Source organism: Polyergus mexicanus, unplaced genomic scaffold (genome assembly GCF_030449975.1).
Source record: "Polyergus mexicanus isolate NDT 795.1 unplaced genomic scaffold, iyPolMexi1.0 SCAF_10, whole genome shotgun sequence".
Lineage (NCBI taxonomy): Eukaryota > Metazoa > Arthropoda > Insecta > Hymenoptera > Formicidae > Polyergus > Polyergus mexicanus.
Genome location: NW_027223330.1, coordinates 3,942,090 through 3,967,624, shown reverse-complemented (window position 1 = coordinate 3,967,624; position 25,535 = coordinate 3,942,090). Strand labels below are relative to the sequence as shown.

General features: G+C 28.0%; 3 protein-coding genes and 1 long non-coding RNA gene across 10 annotated transcripts in view; 1 reads left to right on the top strand and 3 right to left on the bottom strand.

The window, feature by feature from the left end:
* Positions 1-186: 186 nt before the first annotated feature.
* Positions 187-25,535, top strand: part of LOC138937324 (uncharacterized) — a 64,519-nt gene continuing 39,170 nt past the window's right edge. The window contains exon 1 of the long non-coding RNA XR_011447495.1: positions 187-292. This is a non-coding gene — a long non-coding RNA (uncharacterized lncRNA). The remainder of the gene's footprint in view (positions 293-25,535) is intronic.
* LOC138937320 (odorant receptor 49a-like) lies at positions 1,410-6,716 on the bottom strand. Its single transcript, XM_070303488.1, has 9 exons — positions 6,492-6,716; positions 5,056-5,175; positions 4,826-4,943; positions 4,390-4,651; positions 3,802-3,918; positions 3,648-3,738; positions 2,024-2,169; positions 1,706-1,838; positions 1,410-1,613 (listed from the first exon to the last, which is right to left on the bottom strand). Exons 1-9 carry the CDS (start codon positions 6,633-6,635, stop codon positions 1,560-1,562), a joined length of 1,185 nt encoding a protein of 394 aa, XP_070159589.1. The 5' UTR covers positions 6,636-6,716; the 3' UTR covers positions 1,410-1,559.
* On the bottom strand, positions 6,768-14,224 carry LOC138937318 (uncharacterized). The gene is made up of 10 exons (XM_070303486.1): positions 14,018-14,224; positions 12,218-12,337; positions 11,988-12,105; positions 11,042-11,303; positions 10,408-10,524; positions 10,254-10,344; positions 8,676-8,821; positions 8,330-8,462; positions 8,107-8,238; positions 6,768-7,119 (listed from the first exon to the last, which is right to left on the bottom strand). The coding sequence occupies exons 1-9, from the start codon at positions 14,207-14,209 to the stop codon at positions 8,185-8,187; spliced, it is 1,233 nt and encodes a 410-aa protein (XP_070159587.1). The 5' UTR covers positions 14,210-14,224; the 3' UTR covers positions 6,768-7,119; positions 8,107-8,184.
* LOC138937316 (odorant receptor 4-like) lies at positions 14,384-25,200 on the bottom strand. Of its 7 annotated transcripts, none has more exons than XM_070303479.1 (10): positions 25,064-25,200; positions 23,963-24,082; positions 23,733-23,850; positions 22,170-22,431; positions 20,692-20,808; positions 20,538-20,628; positions 17,702-17,847; positions 16,430-16,562; positions 16,208-16,339; positions 14,384-14,645 (listed from the first exon to the last, which is right to left on the bottom strand). In XM_070303479.1, exons 1-9 carry the CDS (start codon positions 25,160-25,162, stop codon positions 16,286-16,288), a joined length of 1,140 nt encoding a protein of 379 aa, XP_070159580.1. In that variant the 5' UTR covers positions 25,163-25,200; the 3' UTR covers positions 14,384-14,645; positions 16,208-16,285. The 7 variants fall into 7 exon arrangements, with proteins under 7 accessions (XP_070159580.1, XP_070159579.1, XP_070159581.1 ...); XM_070303478.1 differs by having other exon boundaries at positions 24,971-25,199; XM_070303480.1 differs by lacking the exon at positions 23,963-24,082 and having other exon boundaries at positions 24,971-25,199.

The window sequence follows — 25,535 nt, the reverse complement described above, 5'->3', positions numbered from 1 at the left end:
AAGCAGTGGTATCAACGCAGAGTACTGTATCACATGAGGCAAAATACTATAAGATCAGAATAATATTCGCACAATTTAGCTATTGTTTCGTCAAGATACAGTCGCCTATTAACTAATCGATTTAATGCGGAAAATATTGGGCAGATGTTTTATTTCTCATAGAGTAGTATCTCTACGGGAGAAGTCCTGGGGTGCGAAAGCTGCGCAAGCGTAGTCGTCGTTTCTCGGCGGCATATATCCGTGTGCTTCAGTTCACAATGTGACGCTCGCAAGTTACACTTCAACTTTCGTGGTAAATATATATGTTACGATTGTCACATTACTGTGCAAAATTATTGTATGTAAAGTATTATTTTTTCCAAAGAAATAGTATTATATTCCAAAATAATATTTTTTTATTTTTTAGTATTTATTTATTTGATATTTTAAAACACAAAATAAAAAAGAATTATATGTATAAAGGTTCCAGTAATGTTAAAACGAAATGGGGAAAAGGCTAAGGAACCAGCACAGAAAATCAAGTGCGAATTTAGTTTATTAAGATATAAAATCTAGCGAACGTTTCGATTCATTTTTGGATCCTCTTCAGCGTAAAAAAAATATATATATATATATATATATATAAAGATATACACCCGTTACAATTGTTTACAAATCAATTAATGCAATTAACGCTATAAAGTTGTGCGGTACAAATGCAGAGCATGTCGAAGTCACGTTTAAAATTAAACTATACATATCATCTGTAGGCTGTGTTCTTCAATGTTCGTAGTAAAGAAGTAAATACGGCAGCATAAAGCCTTCGTCAGTAAGGACAACCATTTCTTTAACGTATGCCATGGCAGAGAACATGCATATCTGAATAATTACAAAATTATTAGAGACCGAACCTACAAAGAATAATTAAAGTGTTAATTGCATTAATTGATTTGTAAACAATTGTAACGGGTGTATATCTTTTTATATATATATATTTTTTTTTGCGCTGAAGAGGATCCAAAAATGAATCGAAACGTTCGCTATTAGATTTTATATCTTAATAAACTAAATTCGCACTTGATTTTCTGTGCTGGTTCCTTAGCCTTTTCCCCATTTCGTTTTAACAAAATAAAAATTGAATATACAAATTAAAAATATAAAAATGTATATTTAAATATAACATTAAAATATATTAAACCAGCTTAAAATAATATTATATTTTACAGACATATTTTCTTTGCTATTTTTGAGAAATTGATTATACATGATACCATTGATGAGAAACACTCTATATGTATTATCTTATTTGTTAAAACTTACAATGTGAAAATAATAAATGTTTATTTATTATTGATAATGAAATAATTAACATATTTTTAATTTAATTGCTTTTGAGTGATGTGATTCATTGTGATAATTTGATATATTCAGATTATGTGGATATAGTTGTTAAGTATAGCACCAGCATGAACGTTAATGTTACATATTATCTAATTTATTATAAATCGCTTTTTCTAATCGCTATTTCTTTTATTAAGTTTGCTCTAATATATTAGTATCCAAGTTGATATATTTTGTTATCATTGTCGTACAGAATACATGACTGTAAAATAGGATAGAGATGTGTTTGCTAGCTGTAATGAAAAATGATTGAAATATTGTTTTTATTCTATTTTTCTATTTTAAATTAGTAACATTAAATATATTATAATATATAAAATTTTACCGTAGCAAAACACTGTATGGATGCTATAAATAATCCACCAATATTCAGACCAAAAGTCTTATTGCCTCTTTGTATCAGAAGCAATAACAGCTTTTGTATATTTGGCGCAGCTATATACCATCGAATTTTATATCTATACATAATAATAATACATGATAAAGAATTAATAAATAAAAAAAATAAGAACTTCTTTGAGTAATTTTCAGCATATGTATATGTACGTATATATACATTTGCTGTATGTATTATATAAATTTTCATTTTCGTTATTAAAATTTGTAAAACGATATGACATATATAAATTACAATATTTCTTACGCAGCAATATATATATAATTATAATGATCTGTAATTTCTTGTCCGACTAAATTTGCTACGAACATATATAAAAGACTAATTGAACCAATTATGAAGGATATTGAGAGTTCGTCAGCATTACATGTTGATGATGCAATCTGGAAAATCTAACATACAATTAGAATATTGAGATCAATTATTAAAGCCCAATTTACAAGAAAGTTTAACAAAACTTTTTATCATAAATTAACTTTTCATTTGCAAGTATCTATATTAATAAAAGTTTTTGTTTTGAAATTGTAAGTTTTCAAGATATAATTATATATTTTATCACACATACATATCATAATGTTTTATTTCTATACCATTAGATCGTAATTAGAAACTCTTTGATGTCAACCTTTGAATAAATATATATAGACTAATCTTATTTTAAACTACAAGTTTAGTTCATCTATAATTAGTGAAAAATTTGAGACACAATTCTATTTATAATTTTATCATATAATATAGAAAACATTTTAAAAAGTAAAATACATACATATATATTAAATATATATCAGAATACATACATATGTTAAAATTTGCGATACATAAAATTATAAATAGATTTATGTTTTATCTTATATTGCATTGTAATAATAAATTGTTTAAAATATACTTTGTAAGAAATATAATTAAAAAAGTTTTACAAATTATATATTTTTAATGTAAAAAAATATTAAGAGAAAAATACGAGAAAAAAAAAGAGATTTTACTTAAGATATAATTATTTTAAATTTAATATTTTTGCTATTAATTAAGATGGATCTCCAAAATCTCTGTGTGTATTTGAATATATTATAATTTGAAAAACTCATTTACAAGCTTATAATCGGTATATTTCTAAGTTAATATATGTGCAATATATATGAACCAAATCAAAAAGTTAATAGCTTTTCTTTACATTACAATCACTATTCTAATATTTTCTAGGCGTGCACTAAAGGTTTAAAAAATGATTTACTATTGAACAAAAAATTCCCATTTTTGTACAAATTCTCACATGTAAAATAACCAAATTTATGTTGATTTTTCTTGAATAAAATTCTAATTAAAAATATTTAATCTTACGAGGATATTTCTAAGATCAATTTTTGTAACATTTGTAAAATATAGATAGAAATATTTTTAAAAAATTTGGAAGAAAGATTGTTTCGATCAAAAATTATGTTATCATGGAAAAGTCGATTACAAATTAATTTATAGATCTTGATATCATGTAAATTAATAATAACTATGGTAAATATATCGATGAAGGGAGGCAGTTCCAATGCCCTTGATCTTGACATATGTTTAGGTAAGCCTTTCAGGTAGGCCCTTCATCGGCATATTTACCATAACTAATAATAATAGTTATTTAATAATAACCAATATGAATACTTATTAAGGATAATATTGATGAATAAATTCTTTGTTTGTTTTATGGCGAATTTATTTATGCATGTATGTATGTGTGACTAGCACTATAATACATTTAAAAAACACAAAAGTTGTTAGCATTGCGAAAGTACGATTATAAGTATGTTAATGCCAGTCAATATAAAAAAGGAATGTGAACTTAGTAACTTAGTAACTATACTTATAATCGAAAAACAATACTTACTCGAAAAATATTCAGGCTTAAAGTCATCACTCCGAATATTATTAAAAAGAAGAATGATATCTCAAATTTAGATATTAGATATATGCAGAACCTTTAAATAGAATAAAACATTATTGTGCATATTTTTAATATGTATTATAAATTAGATACTAACTCCATAGCTTTTCGATGAATATCTACGGCACTTTTTATGCGACTATGAGCCAATTTTTTGTTCTGCACGATAATATCTTGCGATATTTGAATCTTTAATGCGTTCTGGATACGATAACTATAAATAATTTATTGTTGACAGTGTATAATGAAATATAACGGTTTAAATAATACTCTCGTAGTGTTGAACGATTTTGACGAATAAGTACTGGAATAGTAGTCAAACACGGTCCAGTAAAAACACGTAGCATTCATAATATTATACAAATATAAAACTAAGAAATGTGAATAACAAAAGTAAAAATAAAGTATCATTTTTTTCTTTTTTTTATCATATAATCTGATCTTACTATTATTTAAAGTTTCTTTTTCAAAGCAGAGCTTAATTAATTGTCTAGAAATTTTTATATTACAACATTGCATGGACGAAATAGGTAAAACTCTTTTTTTAAATGGACAAATTATTTAAAGTTTGTATATATTTATAACACATAGATTTGCGCAATAAACTTTTTAATTCGTTTCAAACGGAAGAACAAAGCTTTTCTTAATTCAAATTTTTTTATTATTTTTATATTTGTCGTTTTACCTAGCAATTATAAACATTCCGCACATATATTGGAAATATGCGATGAGCATTGTTCCTGTCGCTACCGTTGAAGTAAGCCCTATACAAATAGCTGCATTTATATGTAGTAGCAGATAATAGAAATATTTTTCTTGATCAATAAAATATTCAGTTAAAATCTGCAACTGACGTGGTCGAGATTTGTTTGTGAATGAAATAATTTGCAGGATATCCGGCCATATTAGAGCGCCCGTGAACATACACACACTACAAATAATAAATGCTATAATATTAATTAGTGAGTACCTTTGTACTCTTATATTCTTAAAACATTTAAATTAATACGCTAATCTAATGCTTTGCAGAACTTACAAATTTTTCTTCTGTTAAGATAATTTCAATAGCAATTTTAATAAAAATGCAAAGCGGAACAAAAATTAAAAAAATATTATCTCACTTATCAATATAGCCGTATAACATTTTGCATATCTTCCATATTTCTCTATAATGGCAATTTCGTTACTGTCTTCCAAATCGTCGTAAATACGTTGAAGTTGTTCCATTAAATATCTAATCTATTGTTTTAATAAATTTTTATTATTTATATTAATAAATACAAAAAATAAATGGATGTATATACGTTTATAGCGTTTATATTCAAAAAATGTAAATAGATAATCAACTTACAGATTCACTGTTAATGAAAAACGAATAATATTTTATTATCATGCAAATGCAAACAAATACAAGAGATAACACTTTGATGACGAAATTTGCGGTACATTTTGAAGTTATAAATGTTGTAAGCTGTAATAAAGTAATTTTGTCTAGTGAAAAAAATTAAAACCTTCTCTTTATTAGTATAAAGCATACTAATTCTACATTTTTGACTATATTCCATTTATTTAATGATATATAATAAATAAGTGTATAATTTTAATATAAATCTTTGTTTTTATGTTTTAAAAAGTAGTATATACACAAACAAACACACGCGAAAATAAAAGACATATATATATATATATATATATATACAGAGTGTATCTAAAATGATGCACTAAATTTTAGGAGCGTATGGTCAAAATAAGATTTTTTTTCTTATGAACACGGATCCGCAAATGAACCCCCTCCGAGCTTGGCAAGTTAATGTTTTCATAATAAACGTTTTCATTTTTTCATTTTAATGGCTTACTTTACTTCATAATTTACTGGGATGTATCAAATTTCAAACTTCTACCATTTTTTTTTTCTGAAATACAGCCAATTTTTCATTTTTTTCTTTAAACTTTAGGGGCCCTTAGCTCGAAAGAGGGTTCATTTGCGGATCCATGTTCGTAGGAAAAAAAGTCTTATTTTGACCTTTAGAATATGCTCCTAAAGTTTAGTGCATCATTTCAGATACAGCCTGTATATATATATATATATATATATATATATATAGCAGACTCAAGAAGCATCATAGTAACTAGACCTAGTGTAGGCCAAGAGATAGCGCAGTCAGTTTGTCCAGAAAAAAATCAGTTTCCGAACATTTCGAATGCATTGTATATATATATAAAATACAATTATTTTTTATATATGTTTTTCAAGAAAAAAAGTGAAACCAGGATAATTTATGTATATATTTTTAAAAACATATTATAAATGATAGTATATAAAGTGTATAGCATACGTATCATATGAGTGTGACATACATAAGATGTATGATACACATAGCGAGTTACGTTTCAATCGATTTTTTCTTAGCAATAGGATCGGGAAATGAAAATAATCGCTTACCGTAAGCTACAATGTTCAAATATTTATGCATAAACATATACAAATATTTATAATAAATATTTCTGAATTTCATTTATATTCATATATTTGTTATATAGCAAAAAAATTGTATTTAAAAAGAGAAAAGAAAAATGCACATATGATCTTACTATTGTTTGTACTTTTCTTAAAGTTATTCCAAAAAATATCATATTCAATTGTTTATTATCGAATTTTTATTAAAAAAGTACTGACTCATATTTGGTTAAAAAACACACAAATATAAAATAGTTTAATAAATATTTTAAAATGTTATGTCTCTTATTTGTGTGTACGCGCGCGCGCGCATGCGTGCGTGTGCGTACCTGAAATATAATAAAGATTATCAGGATACTAAAAAAGCAAATAAACTGAAGTCGAGCAAGTTTTGATTTTTGATAAGGCCAAAGTCCAACTACTAGCAGAAGAATACGGCTGAGACTAAAATACCGATCTTCGATACTTATCATCTCTAAGCTAGTATCTATACTCGTGTTTGACAGTATTTTCGTCGGTGAAGCTTGAGTTATTCTAAGTCAAAATTATAGTCATTTAAATATTTTCTCCAAGTTTTATTGTTATGATGGGAAAATAAATTTAGAGTGAAAATGTTCTATAACTTAACTACTGTAATTCAGCTGTAATTTTGCCCATATGTTTATAACACATGAGACAAAATACTGTGAGATCAGAAAATATATTTGCACAATTTAACACTGTTTCGCCAGGATACAGTTGCCTATTAAGTAATCGATTTAATGCGGCAATAATTAGGCAGGTGTTTTATTTCTCGTGGAGTAGTATCTACGGGAGAAGTCCTGGGGTGCGAAAGCTGCGCAAGCGTAGTCGTCGTTTCTGGGCGGCACATATCCGTGTGCTTCAGTCCACAATGTGACGCTGGCAAGTAACAGTTCAACTTTCGTGGTAAACATATGTGTTATAATTGTCACATTACTGCAAAATTATTGTATGTGAAGTATCATTTTTTCAAAGAAATTGTATTGTGTTTTATATAATATTTTTTTATTCTTTAGTATTTATTTATTTGATATTTCAAAAAACAAAATTAAAATTGAATATACATATTGAAAATATAAACGAGCTAAAAATTCTGCAAGTTAGAAACTTGCACATTGCTTTCTCATCATTTTATTTCACTCATAAAGCTTAAGCTTCTTAAAGCAAGCGGATTTTTTAATTTTGGCTTTCTCATAAAGGAAGATATCTCAGAATTTACTAAAGTTAGGACGTATACAGACATTTCTCAAAAACTTTATAAAAAATGAGTTTGAATTTGTTCTCAAAAAATTTTATAAAAAATGAATTTTTTCACGGATTCACTAAATTCAATACCAACCATTTTTTAATAATATTCTGTCTATATACAAAAATTTAACTAGATATCTTAAAAATTGCGAAAGTTAGAGATTGCACAAATATTGCGTACATACATACATACATACATACATACATACATACATACATACATGCATTTTTTAGGAATATGATTTTTCGACCTTTTGGAACATTCTGAACACATTGGCATAAAAAAAACCCCCCCCGAAATTTGTCACGAAAACAAAGCTTCTTTTATCAGGAAGCAAAATGTATATATTGAAATGAAACATTAAAATACATATGTTAAACAAATTTAAAATATTATTATATTTGTCAAAAATATTTTCTTTGCTATTTTTGAAAATGTGATTATACATAATACCCTTGAACAGAAACATTCTACATGTATTATTTTATTTGTTAAAATTCACAATGTGGAAATAATAAATGTTTATTTAAGATTGAATAAAATAATTAAAATTTTTTAATTTAGTTGCTATTGATTGATATGATTCATTAACCATAATTTGATGTATTCAGAGTGATTATGTGGATATAGATGTTAAATATAGCATCAGCATTAATATTAATGTTAGATATTACCTCATTTATTATAAATCGTTTTTTTATACATTTTTTTTATTTTGCTCCAGTAAATATATAAGTTGATATACTTCGTTGTCATTTTCGTACAGAATACATGACTGTAAAATAGGATAGAGATGTGTTTGCTAGCTGTAATGAAAATTGATTGAGCTATTGCTTTTATTTCCCTTTTTTTCATATTATTAACACATTAAATATATTATAATATATCAAATCTTACCGTGGTAAAACACTGAATAGATGCTACAAATAATCCACCAATATTCAGACCAAAAGTCTTGTTGCCTCTTTGTATCAGAATCAGTAACAGTTTTTGTATGTCTGGCGGAGCTATATACCATCGAATTTTATATCTATACATAACATTAATACATGATGAAAAATTGATAAATCGAAAAAAATAAGAAATTCTTTGAATAATTTTTAATATATATATATATATATATATATATATATATATATATATATATATATATATATATATATATATATATATATATATATATATATATATATATATATATCGTAAAACAATATGACCATATATAAATTACGATATTTCTTACGCAGCAACGTATATATAATTATAATGATCTGTAATTTCTTGTCCGACTAAGTTTGCTGTGAACATATATAAAAGACTAATAAATCCAACTATAATGGATATTGAGAGTTCGTCAGCGTTACGTGTTGATAATCCAATCTGAAAAATCTAATATACAAATAAAGTATTGAGATCAATTTCTAAAGCCCATTTTACAAGATTAACAATTTATACAACAAAGATATAAAATTTTTTATCACAGATTAACTTTCAAACTGCAAGTATACCATATTTATCAATAAAAGTCCTTGTTTTAAAACCGCAAGTTTTCAAGATAATCAATTATACATTTTATTATTATCACGCACACATTATAGTGTCTCATTTTTATACCTCCAGATCGTAATTAGAGACTCTTTTAATTTGATGTCAATTTGATGTTAATCTTTAAATAAATATGTGTACTAACTCTTTTTAAACTATAAGTTTAAATCAACTATTATTCGCAAAAAATATGAGATACATAATTCTATTTATAATTTTATTATATAATGTTGAAAACATTAAAAAAAGTCAAAAACATATATATATATATATATATATATATATATATATATATATACATATATATAAAATACATAACAGGATACATATATGTATTAAAATACGCAGTACATAAAATTATAAATAGATTTTTTCTTGAATGTTATCTTATATTGTACTTATAAATCGACTAAAGTATGTGTTGTAACAGATATAATTAAAAAAATTTTATAAATTAAATATTTTTAATGTAAAAGAATATTGAAAGAGAAATAAGAAAGAAAGATTTTATTTTTATTATAATTCTTTTAAATTTAATATCTTTGCTATTAACTATAGATAGTTTTTCAAAATCACTATGTGTGCGTATTTAAATATATTATAATTTAAAAAATTCAGTTACAGGCTTGTAATCAACATAATTTTAAGTTATTTGTGATATATGAATCAAAATCAAAAAGAGTTGGTCTTTCACTTTAATCACTATTCTAAAATTTTTCAGATACGCATTAAACATTTATAAGTATTTAAAAAATCATTTATATTACAATTTAAATCGTTAAACGAAAGATTCACATTTTCTTCAAGTTTTCACATGCAAGAAAAAAACAAATTTATGTAAATTTTTCTTGAACAAAATTTTATTTAAGGATATTTAATATTATAAAGATATTTCTTAAATCAATTTTTGAAACATTTGTAATATTATAAAATCAAAACATTTTTAACAAATTTGGATAACAGATAAATTTGATAAAAAATTACGTTACTATGAAAAAGTCGATGGCAAATTAATTTATAAATTTTGATATCATGTAAATTAATAATAACTATTAAAAATAGTTATTTAATAATAACTATTAAGAATAATTAGAATAGAATATTATTTATGAGTACCTTCTCTTTTTGTTCTGTGGCGACTTCTTTTATACAGTATGTATATGTATTAGCATTGAAAGTGCGATTACAAGCATATTAAATGCCAGTCAATATTAAGCAAAAATATTATGTAACTTACAATTAGTAAATATATTTATAATTAGAAAACAAAACTTACTCGAAAAATATTCATACTTAAAGTCATCACTCCGAATATTATTAAAAAGAAGAATGATATCTCAAATTTAGATATCAGTTTTATGCTCAACCTTTAAATATAATAAAATATTACTGCGCATGTTTTACGTATATATTATGAAATAGATACTAACGCCATAGCTTTTCGATGAATATCTACGGCATTTTTTATACTCTTATACATTAATATCTTGTTATGCTTGATAATATTTTGCGATATTTGAGTCTTTATTGCGTTTTCGATACGGTAACTGTAAAAAATTTTGTTGCTGTAATTATATGAGATAATTTATCCACTTATATAATGATATAGCTTAAATAATAATCTTGAAGTGTAATAATTTTAATTTTGAGGCTCTAATTGGAGACTACAACTATATTGGTAATCCCGAGCATGATTCAGTAAAAAAACATAACATTCTCGTAATGTTACGCAAATATAAAACTAAGAAATTTAAATATTATGAAAGTAAAAATAAAATACTAGAGTGGATCAAATATAAACGAAACTTGTTCAAAACTTATTTATATTCGATTAATATACATAAACTAACTCAAAATTATTTTTCTACATAGCATCCACTAATGTTTACATATTTTTGCCACCGCACTACATAAATGCAAACCGACAAGTGCCACGGACAAATTATTTAAATTTTGCATTATAATATATATTTTGCAGAATATATCTTTGGGTTCGTACCAAACGAGAAAACAAAGCTTTACGCAATTCAATATTTTTTTAAATTATTATGTTTATTGTTTTACCTAGCAACTGTAAACATTGCGCACATATATTGGAAATATGCGATGAGCATTGTCCCTGTTGCTACAAGTGAAACAAGCCCTATACAAATAGCTGTATTTATATGTAGTAGCAGATAATAGAAATATTTATCTTGATCAACAAAATATTCAGTCGAAATCTGCAATTGATGTTGCCGAGATTTGTTTGTGGGTGAAATAATTTGCAGAATGTCCGGCCACACTTGAGCGTTTGTGAGAACAAGTATACTGCAAACACAAAATACTAAATAACATTATACACATGCAGTCATGAAATTTTTTAATTAAGGTTTCCTTATTTCATAAATAAACAGTAGACACATATTATTTAATATCAAAACCTTTTTTTATTTTACGCAAAACTATGATGGTGATTTTGAAGCAATTTTCTTTCATGGATTCATACGTAAATACATACACATGCATATATATATATATATATATATATATATATATATATATATTTATATATGCGGTGTGTAATATTTAATTTATATTTAATTTTCTCAACTTATTAAATATGAGTGCTTATAAATTTAGCATTTGTAATTGACGTTAAAAATTAGAGCACTGAGCTATTACATACATACATTGTTATAATATAACAATATAATGATTATATAAATCTATCTTTGAATCTTATAATTACATTTGTAAAACATAATGAAAAAAATATAAAATAATTTTCTTTTTTATTTGTTCTCAATTATCAGAAAAATAATTACAAAACAAAAGTATTTTAATTTCAAAACTATTATTAAGTTAATAAATACTTTTTTATTTCTATGTATCTTTAAAACATTTAAATTTACAAGTTAATTCACTGCTTTGCAAAATTTTCTATAATTTTTTTGTTAAGAGAACTCTGTGAACAAAGTTATTGGATTTCAAATGCAATGAAAACAAAAATTTAAAAATATTATCTTACTTGTCAATATAGCCGTATAACATTTTGCGTTCCTTCTGTACTTTTCTATAATGGCAATTTCATTACTGTCTTCCAAATCATTGTAAATACGTTGAAGCTGTTCCATTAAATCTCTCATCTGTTGTTTTAATAAATCTTTTGTATTAGAATCTTTTGTATCATTTGTATTAGAAAATTTTGTATACAAAAGGCGTTTATATTAAAAAAATGCAAATAGATAATCAACTTACGTTTTCACCATTAATGCGAAACGAATAATATTTGATTGTTATGCAAATGAAACCAAATGGAAGAGACAGCACTTTGATGACAGAATTTATGGTACATTTTGAAGTTATAAATGTTGTAAGCTGTAATAAAGTAATTTTTTCTAGTAAAACTAAAAATGTTTTTATTGGCATAAAGTATAATAGTTCTACATTTTTTACCATACTTAATTTATAATATAATATGTAATAAATAATTATATAATTATAATTTACCTCTTATTTTCTTTGTGTGTGGAATAAATAAGTATGCACACATACATACACACTTACGTATTCCAAACAATAAGAATCATATATATAAAACTGTGTATTATAGTATATGTTATAAAATACTGTTATTTTATATATACTATATATAACATACTATGTATATACTATATATTATTTTTTATATACAGGGTGACCCATTTTAACTTAGGCAGCCAAATAACTCGAAAAATAAGCACACTACGAAAAAATGTTTAGAATCAAAATTTTGTCATTTCGAGGGGGACGTACAATGACGTTAAAATGAGCCCCCCCACCCCTTCCCCTGGGCGGTGAGGGGGGGCAAGTTTGAAATCTTAAATGGGAACCCCTATTTTTTATTGCATATTCGGAATCTTTGGCTAAAAACACATACAATTTGTCTGAAACATTTTTCTCGATTCATGATAGATGGCGCTGTAATCGACGAAATTCAATTTCTTCGATTTCTCTTACTGAGAACCCATGCTTACGATTCTGCAATAAATTAACAATAAAAATACCACGTTTTCATTGTTAATACTCGAAATTAGTCTTAAAACAAACTTCTCATTATTTTTTATTACTCATTAATTACTTCTCAAGAAACTGCTTTTAGCGAATCGCTCCGCATAAGTACGGGCAGTAAGTCTGTAATTTCTACCACATTCGCCAAAGGTTATAAGAATATCGACTACTTCTGTAGGCGTATAATTTGCCATTTTACCAGAATTTTATCAGAGTACAAATGTTAAAAAAATACATAAACACTTGTGACTTTGGCACTAAATGGACAAAATTTTGGAGGGATACTTAGAGGAACTCCATCAGATGGAAAGTCCAAAATGTCTCGGTACTTTGCACCATTCAAGTTGCCTAAAGGGCAGGTTACGCTAAAAGCAGTTTTTTGAGAAGTAATTAATGAGTAATAAAAAATAATGAGAAGTTTGTTTTAAGACTAATTTCGAGTATTAACAATGAAAACGTGGTATTTTTATTGTTAATTTATTGCAGAATCGTAAGCATGGGTTCTCAGTAAGAGAAATCGAAGAAATTGAATTTCGTCGATTACAGCGCCATCTATCATGAATCGAGAAAAATGTTTCAGACAAATTGTATGTGTTTTTAGCCAAAGATTCCGAATATGCAATAAAAAATAGGGGTTCCCATTTAAGATTTCAAACTTGCCCCCCCCCCTCACCGCCCAGGGGAAGGGGTGGGGGGGCTCATTTTAACGTCATTGTACGTCCCCCTCGAAATGACAAAATTTTGATTCTAAACATTTTTTCGTAGTGTGCTTATTTTTCGAGTTATTTGGCTGCCTAAGTTAAAATGGGTCACCCTGTATATATAAGAGATATAATATATACACATGTATATATGTATATGTGTATATATATATATATTTGTGCGTGCGTGTGCGTGCGTGCGTGCGTGCGTGCGTGCGTGCGTGCGTGCGTGCGTGCGTGCGTGCGTGCGTGCGTGTGTGTGTGTGTGTGTGTGTGTGTGTGTGTGTGTGTGTGCGTGCATATGTACCTGAAATATAATAAAGGTTATCAAGATACTAAAGAAACAGATGAACTGAAGTCGAGCAAGTTTCGATTTTTGATAAGGCCATAAACCAACTATTAGCAAAAGAATACGGTTGAGACTAAAATACCAATCTTCGACACTGATCATTTCTCTGCTAGTATGAGAACGCATTTGACAGGATTTTCGATGAAGCATCGCTTATTTTACGTCTAAATTATAGTATTTAAATATTTTCTTTAAATTCTTTTGTGAATCATGAAGGGAAAATAAATGTAGAGAGAAAATGTTCTATAGCTTAACTCTTGTAATTTAGCTGTAATTTTGCTCATGTATTTGTATCACATGAGGCAAAATACTATAAGATCAGAATAATATTCGCACAATTTAGCTATTGTTTCGTCAAGATACAGTCGCCTATTAACTAATCGATTTAATGCGGAAAATATTGGGCAGATGTTTTATTTCTCATAGAGTAGTATCTCTACGGGAGAAGTTCTGGGGTGCGAAAGCTGCGCAAGCGTAGTCGTCGTTTCTGGGCGGCACATATCCGTGTGCTTCAGTCCACAATGTGACGCTGGCAAGTAACAGTTCAACTTTCGTGGTAAACATATGTGTTATAATTGTCACATTACTGCAAAATTATTGTATGTGAAGTATCATTTTTTCAAAGAAATTGTATTGTGTTTTATATAATATTTTTTTATTCTTTAGTATTTATTTATTTGATATTTCAAAAAACAAAATTAAAATTGAATATACATATTAAAAATATAAACGAGCTAAAAATTCTGCAAGTTAGAAACTTGCACATTGCTTTCTCATCATTTTATTTCACTCATAAAGCTTAAGCTTCTTAAAGCAAGCCGATTTTTTAATTTTGGCTTTCTCATAAAGGAAGATATTTCAGAATTTACTATAGTTAGGACGTATACAGACATTTCTCAAAAACTTTATAAAAAATGAATTTTTTCTCAAAAAATTTTATAAAAAATGAATTTTATCACGGATTCACTAAATTCAATACCAACCATTTTTTAATAATATTCTGTCCATATACAAAAATTTAACTAGATATCTTAAAAATTGCGGAAGTTAGAGATTGCACAAATATTGCGTACATACACACACACACACACACACACACACACACACACACACACACACACACACACACACACACACACACACACACACACACACACACACACACACACACACACACACACACACACACACACACACACACACACACACACACACACACACACACACACACACACACACACACACACACACACACACACACACACACACACACACACACACACACACACACACACACACACACACACACACACACACACACACACACACACACACACACACACACACACACACACACACACACACACACACACACACACACACACACACACACACACACACACACACACACACACACACACACACACACACACACACACACACACACACACACACACACACACACACACACACACACACACACACACACACACACACACACACACACACACACACACACACACACACACACACACACACACACACACACACACACACACACACACACACACACACACACACACACACACACACACACACACACACACACACACACACACACACACACACACACACACACACACACACACACACACACACACACACACACACACACACACACACATACATACATACATGCATTTTTTAGGAATATGATTTTTCGACCTTTTGGAACATTCTGAACACATTGGCATAAAAAAATCCCCCCAGAAATTTGTCACGAAAACAAAGCTTCTTTTATCAGGAAGCAGAATGTATACATTGAAATGAAACATTAAAATACATATGTTAAACAAATTTAAAATATTATTATATTTGTCAAAAATATTTTCTTTGCTATTTTTGAAAATGTGATTATACATAATACCCTTGAACAGAAACATTCTACATGTATTATTTTATTTGTTAAAATTTACAATGTGGAAATAATAAATGTTTATTTATGATTGAATAAAATAATTAATATTTTTTAATTTAGTTGCTATCGATTAATATGATTCATTAACCATAATTTGATGTATTCAGAGTGATTATGTGGATATAGATGTTAAATATAGCATCAGCATTAATATTAATGTTAGATATTACCTCATTTATTATAAATCGTTTTTTTATACATTTTTTTTATTTTGCTCCAGTAAATATATAAGTTGATATACTTCGTTGTCATTTTCGTACAGAATACATGACTGTAAAATAGGATAGAGATGTGTTTGCTAGCTGTAATGAAAAATGATTGAGCTATTGCTTTTATTTCCCTTTTTTCAAATTATTAACACATTAAATATATTATAATATATCAAATCTTACCGTGGTAAAACACTGAATAGATGCTACAAATAATCCACCAATATTCAGACCAAAAGTCTTGTTGCCTCTTTGTATCAGAATCAGTAACAGTTTTTGTATGTCTGGCGGAGCTATATACCATCGAATTTTATATCTATATATAATACATGATAAAGAATTAATAAATCGTGAAAAATAAGAACTTCTTTGTGTAATTTTCAGCTTATGTGTGTGTGTGTGTGTGTGTGTGTGTGTGTGTGTGTGTGTGTGTGTGTGTGTGTGTGTACATATACATAGAGTGGAGACTAGGGTAAAACCGGGTAGACGAGTCAAACCGGGTATCTTTGTTTCTTCATGATAAGTGCTACTATTTTTGACTAACTCGTGTTATTAATTGTAGATTGATGCCATCATTATTTTGAGATGCCCATGTGCACACGATATTTTTTTTTAGGGAAATTCAAAATTTTAGAGTCAAAAAAGATCGATATCGCAATAATCAAGTCATTATGGATTTTTTCTATACAGAGCATCTGCTTAAATGCAACATTGTATTCTGTACATGTTAGAGAACATATCGCATTAATTTTGATTGTCACTTTGTATGTCAGAATATACAGCTGCCGTATTTATTATTTTCTTCGTGTTGGGGTAAAACCGGCCACCAACACACATCATGTAATGAAAAGCGGAAAAACTGTTATCCTTACTTTGTCTTCCTACAAAAAGCAGTTGTAAACAAAAATTACCATTCAGAAAAAGAAACTACTAAGAATAAAGATTTTTAAGATCCCTAAAGTTAAAAAATTAAATAAGCAAGTCCTACAGCAATGTAGAATTACTTGTTGCGTATTAATTGCGTATTTATCATTTTGTCAAGTAGATTACATCTTTGTATTGTATTTTGATTGAACTAAATCTGAATTTTGTAATTGCACTGTGTTTTACATGTTGTCAAACGAGTATCCAATTTTACCTTACCAGTAGGGCAAAACCGAATATTTTGACTTTTCCAAAAAAACTTGTTATCCTTGGTAACTAAATTTTTTTTTCAGCAACTAACCTCATTTTCTCATAGTTCAAGATTCACTAAAGACTACTAAGACTGGTTAGCAAATCTTTTTTACTGTCTAATTTTTTGTAGAAAAACAAATCCAAAAAAGTACCTCGTTCTATCCTACTTCCCTCTACGTATATACATATATTTGCTGTATGTATTATATAAATTTTTATCTTCGTTATTAAAGTTCATAAAACGATATGACGATATATATAAATTACGAAATTTCTTACGCAGCAACATATATATAATTATAATGATCTGTAATTTCTTGTCCGACTAAATTTGCTATGAACATATATAAAAGACTAGTAAATCCAACTATAATGGGTATTGAGAGTTCGTCAGCATTACGTGTTGATGATCCAATCTGAAAAATCTAATATACAATTAAAATATTCAGATCAATTTCTAAAGCCCATTTTGCAAGATTTACAATTTACACAACAAAGATATAAAATTTTTTATCACAGATTAACTTTCAAACTGCAAATATATTTATCAATGAGAGTCCTTGTTTTAAAAGCGCAAGTTTTCAAGATAATCAATTATACATTTTATTATTATCACACACACATTATAGTGTCTCATTTTTATACCTCCAGATCGTAATTAGACTCTTTTAATTTGATGTCAATTTGATGTTAATCTTTAAATAAATAAGTGTACTAACTCTTTTTAAACTATAAGTTTAAATCAACTATTATTCGCAAAAAAATATGAGATACATAATTCTATTTATAATTTTATTATGTAATGTATAATTTATTATAAAAAATATAAAAAAGTTAAATACATATATATAAAATACATAACAGGATACATATATGTATTAAAATACGCGGTACATAAAATTATAAATAGATTTTTTCTTAAATGTTATCTTATATTGTACTTATAAATCGTCTAATGTATGTTTTGTAAGAGATATAATTAAAAAAAATTTATAAATTAAATATTTTTAATGTAAAAGAATATTGAAAGAGAAATAAGAAAGAAAGATTTTATTTTTATTATAATTCTTTTAAATTTAATATCTTTGCTATTAACTATAGATAATTCTTTAAAAACACTATGTGTGTGTATTTAAATATATTATAATTTAAAAAATTCAGTTACAGGCTTGTAATCAACATAATTATAAGTCACTTGTGATATATGAATCAAAATTAAAAAGTAGATAGTCTTTCACTTTAATCATTATTTTGAAATTTTCCAGATACGCATTAAACATTTAAAAAATCATTTATATTATAATTTAATTCATTAAATGAAAGATTCACATTTTCTTCAAGTTTTCACATGCAAAAAAAAAACAAATTTATGTAAATTTTTCTTGAACAAAATTTTATTTAAGGATATTTAATCTTATAAAGATATTTCTTAAATCAATTTTTGAATCATTTGTAATATTATAAAATTAAAACATTTTTAAAAAATTTGGAAAACAGATAAATTTGATAAAAAATTACGTTACTATGGAAAAGTCGATGGCAAATTAATTTACAAATTTTGATATCATGTAAATTAATAACTATTAAAAATAGTTATATAATAATAACTATTAAGAATAATTAGAATAGAATATTATTTATGAGTACCTTCTCTTTTTGTTCTGTGGCGACTTCATTTATACAGTATGTATATGTATTAGTATTGAAAGTGCGATTACAAGCATATTTAATGCCAGTCAATAGACACTGTTGGTGGGTGCGGTGGGAATAACACGTGTAATCGTTACTCGTCAAGAAAGTGAGGAGGAGAGGGTTCAAAAAAGGAGAGAGTCAGAAAGGGGATGAGTAAGAAGGGAAGAATGAGGCGCACACGTGCGAATAAGGAGAGAGTTGGAGAGTAAAGGAACGATGAAAGAGAAGAGTGTAAGTGGAGTAAAGTGGAGTAGTCTGGAAGTTATGTTGATGGGGGAGTGAGAGTGAAGGGGAGAAGAGCGAGAGAAAGGAAAGCACGCGGAAGTGTGAAAAGGTAACAGTGAGTAGAAGGAAAGTCGGTAAGGAAGAGGACGGAGCGGGTAAGGAAGAGTAGTGTTGACGTAAAAGGCTCAAGAGAGGGCGTCAGAGGACCGAGATGGATCGAGCAGGTCGTTGATCGATACGGAAACGAGAGCTAAAAGAAGGAAGAGTGATGCAATGAAAGCTAGGTTAGGTGAAAGGTAGCGGACAGAAAAGCTGGAAAGGATAAAGGGCGTTGTGAGAAAAGAGTCGAAGAGGGGAAGGAAGTGAAAGGAGAGAGAGGCGGAATAGGAGATTAGAAAGCGTGTGAGAAGAACGGAAGAGGACAGGAAGGAAAGAGAAGGAAGGAGATAAAGGCGGAAGGGAGAGTAAGAGGGAACAAAGAAAGGGAGAGAAGTAAGAAGGCTGGGAAAAGGAATTAGGAAGAAAGAAAAACAGATGGAGGACATGGAAAAGTGGATGAAGGAGCTGGTAGTGGAGGTAAGGGGAATAAGGAAGGAGCTGAAATTATGCAGAGAAGAGAGAGCGAGAGGAAGGAGCGATAGTGTATGAAGAGAGGGGAATAGGAGTGAGGAAGTGGTGGAAAAGGGGAGAAGAGGACGAGCAAGTAAGGAGAAGGAAGGAAGAAAGAAGAGAGAAGGAGAGGAGGGAGGGAAAGAAGAAGGGAGTAAGGTGAGGAAGGAAAGGAGGGCGAAGGAAGGGAAAGTGAGTAGGAGAGAAGAGAAGGACATAGATGAGAGTAGAAAAGAGGAGGAAGGGACAAGAGGAGGACGAGGAGAAAGAAGGAGAAGAAATGTAGTGTGGTGAAAGAGGGAAGATAGGGGGGAGAGAAGGGAAAGTGGGGAGAGGGGAAGTGAGGGAGAGAGTGGGTCGAGGAAAGGGAGGGAGGAAAGTATGTAAGGTCGCAAAGGGCCAGGTCGGGCAAAGGATGGAATGGTAGAGGAATTTGTAAGAAAATGTAAAGGTTTGGGTACGTTTCGGAAAAACGCCTTCTAACCCCATAGGGGATGAATAAATGATACAAATGCCAGTCAATATTAAGCAAAAATATTATGTAACTTACAATTAGTAAATATATTTATAATCAGAAAACAAAACTTACTCGAAAAATATTCATACTTAAAGTCACCACTCCGAATATTATTAAAAAGAAGAATGATATCTCAAATTTAGATATCAGTTTTATGCTCAACCTTTAAATATAATAAAATATTACTGCGCTTGTTTTACGTATATATTATAAAATAGATACTAACGCCATAGCTTTTCGATGAATATCTACGGCATTTTTTATACTCTTATACATTAAATTCTTGTTATGCTTGATAATATCTTGCGATATTTGAGTCTTTATTGCGTTTTCGATACGGTAACTGTAAAAAATTTAATTACTGTAATTATATGAGATAATTTATCCACTTATATAATAGATATAGTTTAATTAATAATCTTGAAGTGTAATAATTATAATTTTGCAGCCCAAATTGGAGACTACCATCATATTGATAATCCCAAGCATGGTTCAGTAAAAAAACATAATATTTTTATAATATTACACAAATATAAAACTAAGAAATTTGAATATTATAAAAGTAAAAATAAAATACTAGAGTGGATGAAATATAAACGAGACTCGTTCAAAACTTATTTATATTTGATTAATACATATGAAAACTAACACAAAATTATTTTTCTACATAGCATCCACTAATGTTTACATATTTTTGCCATCGCACTGGCAGTTTTTTTATTCCTATTTCATAAAAAGTCGCAAGACGAATACGAAATCAATTGTGTATGAAGTCTTCTACCTCAGCATCGTTGGAAAACCTTTCTTCCGCTAAGGCTTTTTTAAAAGGTCCAAACAAATCCATCATATGTAAGAATGGCGATCCAAATATCTTTGAAAGATTTCGGCTTTTCTGATCTGCATTCGAAATTCGAAGCACTCATCGTACAATGATTTTTCGAAATTATAATTCATTCTCAATGATTGTTCGCACACTTCCATAAGTATGCCATTATGTCAATCCTTTTACTAATTTTACGAATAATTATTCATTGGTCGTCTTCAATAAAGTCGCGAATTTGTTGAATGTTCTCAGGCGTAATGCTCGTTCTTAGTCGATACGAATAAGTCTTTGCAACTTCTTCACAACCTTCAAAAAAAGCTTATGCTATTTGTATACTTGAGACTTCAACAATGTATTCCTATCAAACCTTCAATAATGTATTCCTATGAAACCTTCGGGGTTTGATATGTACATGTAATCTCACACAATATCTTAACTGATTTAACATATTCGTACATTAAAAATTTAATAATTATGCGTTGCGCAGCCAAGACAGGCACTTTCCGTTCATGCGTATTATTAAACAAACGATTGTAAATACAAACGCGCAGTTTAGAGCTGATCTAGATACATCTGTTAACAGTTCAATATTGTTACAACAAGCGTCAAATTTCTGCTCCTATTCGAAAAGTCTCGTTCATATTTGATCGACTTACGTATCATCTTTTTTCTCTTTTATTGTAATCTGAGCTTAGTATCACTTAAAGTTTCTTCTTCAAAGCAGAGCTTATAAAATTAATTGCCCAAAAATTTTATAACATTGCATATATAAAATAAGTAAAAATTTCATTTTCTAGTGGACAAATTATTTCAGTTTTGTAATATATATTTTGCAGAATAAATATTATCAATTTTTTTTTAGATGTTTATGTTTGTTATACCTAGCAACTTTAAACATTGCGCACATATATTGAAAATATGCGATGAGCATTGTCCCTGTCGCTACAAGTGAAACAAGCGCTATACAAATAGCTGTATTTATATGTAATACCAGATAATAGAAATATTTATCTTGATCAACAAAATATTCAATTGGAATCTGCAATTGATGTTGCCGAGATTTGTTTGTGGGTGAAATAATTTGCAGAATGTCCGGCCACACTTGAGCGTTTGTGAGAACAAGTATACTGCAAGCACAAAATACTAAATAACATTATACACATGCAGTCATAAAATTTTTGATTTTTTAATTATTAGGTGTACAACTTTGCTTCCGCCGTTTTTTTCCGAAATCACCGAAACCATTTTGAAATTGCTTGTTGAGTCACTCCCAATGATCGTGCCAATTCTTTTTGACTTTGACGCGAGTCTTCATTAAGTAATGCCTCCAATTCTGCATCTTCGAAAACCTTCTCTATTCCACCGCTATGCCGCTCTTCGACATAAAAATCACCGTTCTTGAAGCGTTGAAACCACTCACGACACGTTCTTTCACTAATAGCGGCTTCACCATAAGTATTTGAGAGCATTCGATGAGCTTCAGCCGCAGATTTCTTCATATTGAAGCAGAAAATTAAAACCTCCCGCAAATGACGAGAATTTGGCTCGTAAACTGACATTTTCAATCGAGAATAACTTTATGATGCAGACACAAATCGACTAATGTTTCTATGGGGTTATGTTGACAAATGCCCAAGTTTATTGCATGACGTCTATGATCTATTTATTTCGACCACTACTTACCGCTAAAGCCATCTATAGGAAAACGGCGGAAGCAAAGTTGTACACCTAATAAGATTTCGTTATTTTATAAATAAATTATAAACGCAAATTATTTAATATCAAAATCTTTTTTTAATTCACGCAAAATTGTGATGGTGATTTTGAAGCAATTTTCTTTCATAGATTCATACGTAAATGCATACATGCATACGTGTGCATGTGTGTGCATGGTGTGTGCGCGCGCGCACGTAACATGCGTGTGCGATAAGAATTCATATATGTAAAATTTATTATTTTCAACAATTATTAAACAAAAATTATTTAATTTTCTCAACTTATTAAATATGAGTGCTTAAAAATTTAGCATTTGTAGTTGATGTTAAGAATTAGAGACATCTTTGACGTCAAAAATTAGAGACTCTCACTGAGCTATTACATACATTGTTATAACATAACAATATAATGATTATATAAATTAATTTATCTTTGAATCTTATAATTACATTTGTAAAACATATTGAAAAAAATATAAAATATTTTCCTTTCTCAATTGTTCTCAATTATCAGAAAGATAATTACAAAACAAAAGTATGTTAATTTCTAAACTATTATTAAATTAATGAATACTTTTTTATTTCTATATATCTTTAAAACATTTAAATTTATGAGTTAATTTATTGCTTTACAAAATTTTCAATAATTTTTTTGTTAAGACAACTCTGTTATTAGAAACAAAGTTATTGGATTTCAAATGCAAGGAAAAATTAAAAAATGTTTCTTACTTGTCAATGTTGCCGTATAATATCTTGCGTTCTTTCCATACTTTTCTATAATGGCAATTTCGTTAATGTCTTCCAAATTGTTATAAATACGCTGGAACTGTTCCATTAAATCTCTCATCTATTGTTTTAATAAATCTTTATTATTTGTATTAGTAAATATGAAATTGATGCATGTACAATTTTACGAAGAATGTTTATATTCAAAAAATGCAAATAGATAATCAACTTACAGTTTCATTATTAATGAAAAACGAATAATATTTGATTGTTACGCAAATTAAACCAAATGGAAGAGATAGTACTTTGATGACAAAATTTACGGTACATTTTGAAGTTATAAATGTTGTAAGCTGTAATAAAGTAATTTTTTCTAGTAAAACTAAAAATGTTTTTATTGCCATAAAGTATAATAGTTCTACATTTTTTACCACATTTTATTTATAATATAATATGTAATAAATAATTATATAATTATAATTTACCTCTTATTTTCTTTGTTTGTGGAATAAATAAGTATGCACACATATATACACACTTACGTATTCCAAAAAATAAGAATCATATATATGAAACTGTGTATTATAGTATATATGTAGTATATATAAAATACTATTATTTTATATATACTATATATAACATACAATTATTTTTTATGTATAAACATTTTATAATATTTTATAGAAAAAGAAAAAATATAATAATGTATGTGTATATAACATTTAAAAACAAATTGTAAACGACAGCATGTAAAAAATATAGTATATGATACATATATAAACTGTATGACATACATTTATATGTGTCACACTTATCCAGTCACTTTCAATCGATTTTTTCTTAGCAAAATGGTCGGGAGAAAAATAATCTTTTACCGTAAGCTACAATTTTCAAATATTTATGTATAAATATGTACAAATATTTATAATAAATATTTTTGAATTCGATGTATACATTTATGTAACAAAAGAAACTTATTTAAAAAAAAAGAATGCAAGGTAAGATTTTACTACTACTTGTATTTTTCTCAAAGTTATTCCGAAAAAATCATTCATATTCAATTGTTTATGCTCAAATTTTTATTGGAAAGACATTGACACAAGTTTGATTGAAAATCACACAAACATAAAATAATTCAATAAATCTATTAGAGAATATATATTATATATTTGTAGAGAATATATATTATATATATATATATATATATATATATATATATATTTATACGTGTGCATGTGTACCTGAAATATAATAAAGGTTATCAAGATACTAAAAAAACAGATAAACTGAAGTCGAGCAAGTTTCGATTTTTGATAAGGCCATAAACCAAGTACCAACAAAAGAGCACGGTTGAGACTGAAATACCGATCTTCGACACTGATCATCTCTCTGCCAGTATCAACACGCATTTGACGAAGTTTTCGATGAAGCATACTTATTCTACGTCTAAATTATAGTCATTTAAATATTTTCTTCAAGTTCTTTTGTTATGAAGGGAAAATAAATTTAGAGTGAAAATGTTCTATAATTTAACTCCTTAATTCAGCTATAATTTTGCCCATGTATTTGTAACACATACTGTGAGATCAGAATAATATTCGCACAATTTAACACTGTTTTGCCAGGATACAGTCGCCTATTAAGTAATCGATTTAATGCGGCAAAAATTAGGCAGATGTTTTATTTCTCATAGAGTAATATTTACGGGAGAAGGCTTGGGGTGCGAAAGTTGCGCAAGCGTAATCGTCGTTTCTCGGCGACGAATATCCGTGTATTTTAGTTCACATTTTGTGACGCTCGCAAGTT

Excerpts from the sequence above, each read along its gene's own strand:
- LOC138937320 (XM_070303488.1), bottom strand. The coding sequence starts at position 6,635 with ATGATAAGTATCGAAGATCGGTATTTTAGTCTCAGCCGTATTCTTCTG. Across the intron at positions 5,176-6,491 it reads TAATCTTTATTATATTTCAG|CTTACAACATTTATAACTTC; the intron begins GTACGCACACGC and ends ACTTTATTACAG. Across the intron at positions 4,944-5,055 it reads TTTTCATTAACAGTGAATCT|ATTAGATATTTAATGGAACA; the intron begins GTAAGTTGATTA and ends TTAAAACAATAG.
- LOC138937318 (XM_070303486.1), bottom strand. The coding sequence starts at position 14,209 with ATGCTTCATCGAAAATCCTGTCAAATGCGTTCTCATACTAGCAGAGAA. Across the intron at positions 11,304-11,987 it reads TTATACGGCTATATTGACAA|TATTTTGTGTTTGCAGTATA; the intron begins GTAAGATAATAT and ends AATGTTATTTAG. Across the intron at positions 8,463-8,675 it reads AATTATATATACGTTGCTGC|ATATAAAATTCGATGGTATA; the intron begins GTAAGAAATATC and ends TGTTATGTATAG.
- LOC138937316 (XM_070303478.1), bottom strand. The coding sequence starts at position 25,162 with ATGCTTCATCGAAAACTTCGTCAAATGCGTGTTGATACTGGCAGAGAG. Across the intron at positions 24,083-24,970 it reads TAACCTTTATTATATTTCAG|CTTACAACATTTATAACTTC; the intron begins GTACACATGCAC and ends ACTTTATTACAG. Across the intron at positions 23,851-23,962 it reads TTTTCATTAATAATGAAACT|ATGAGAGATTTAATGGAACA; the intron begins GTAAGTTGATTA and ends TTAAAACAATAG.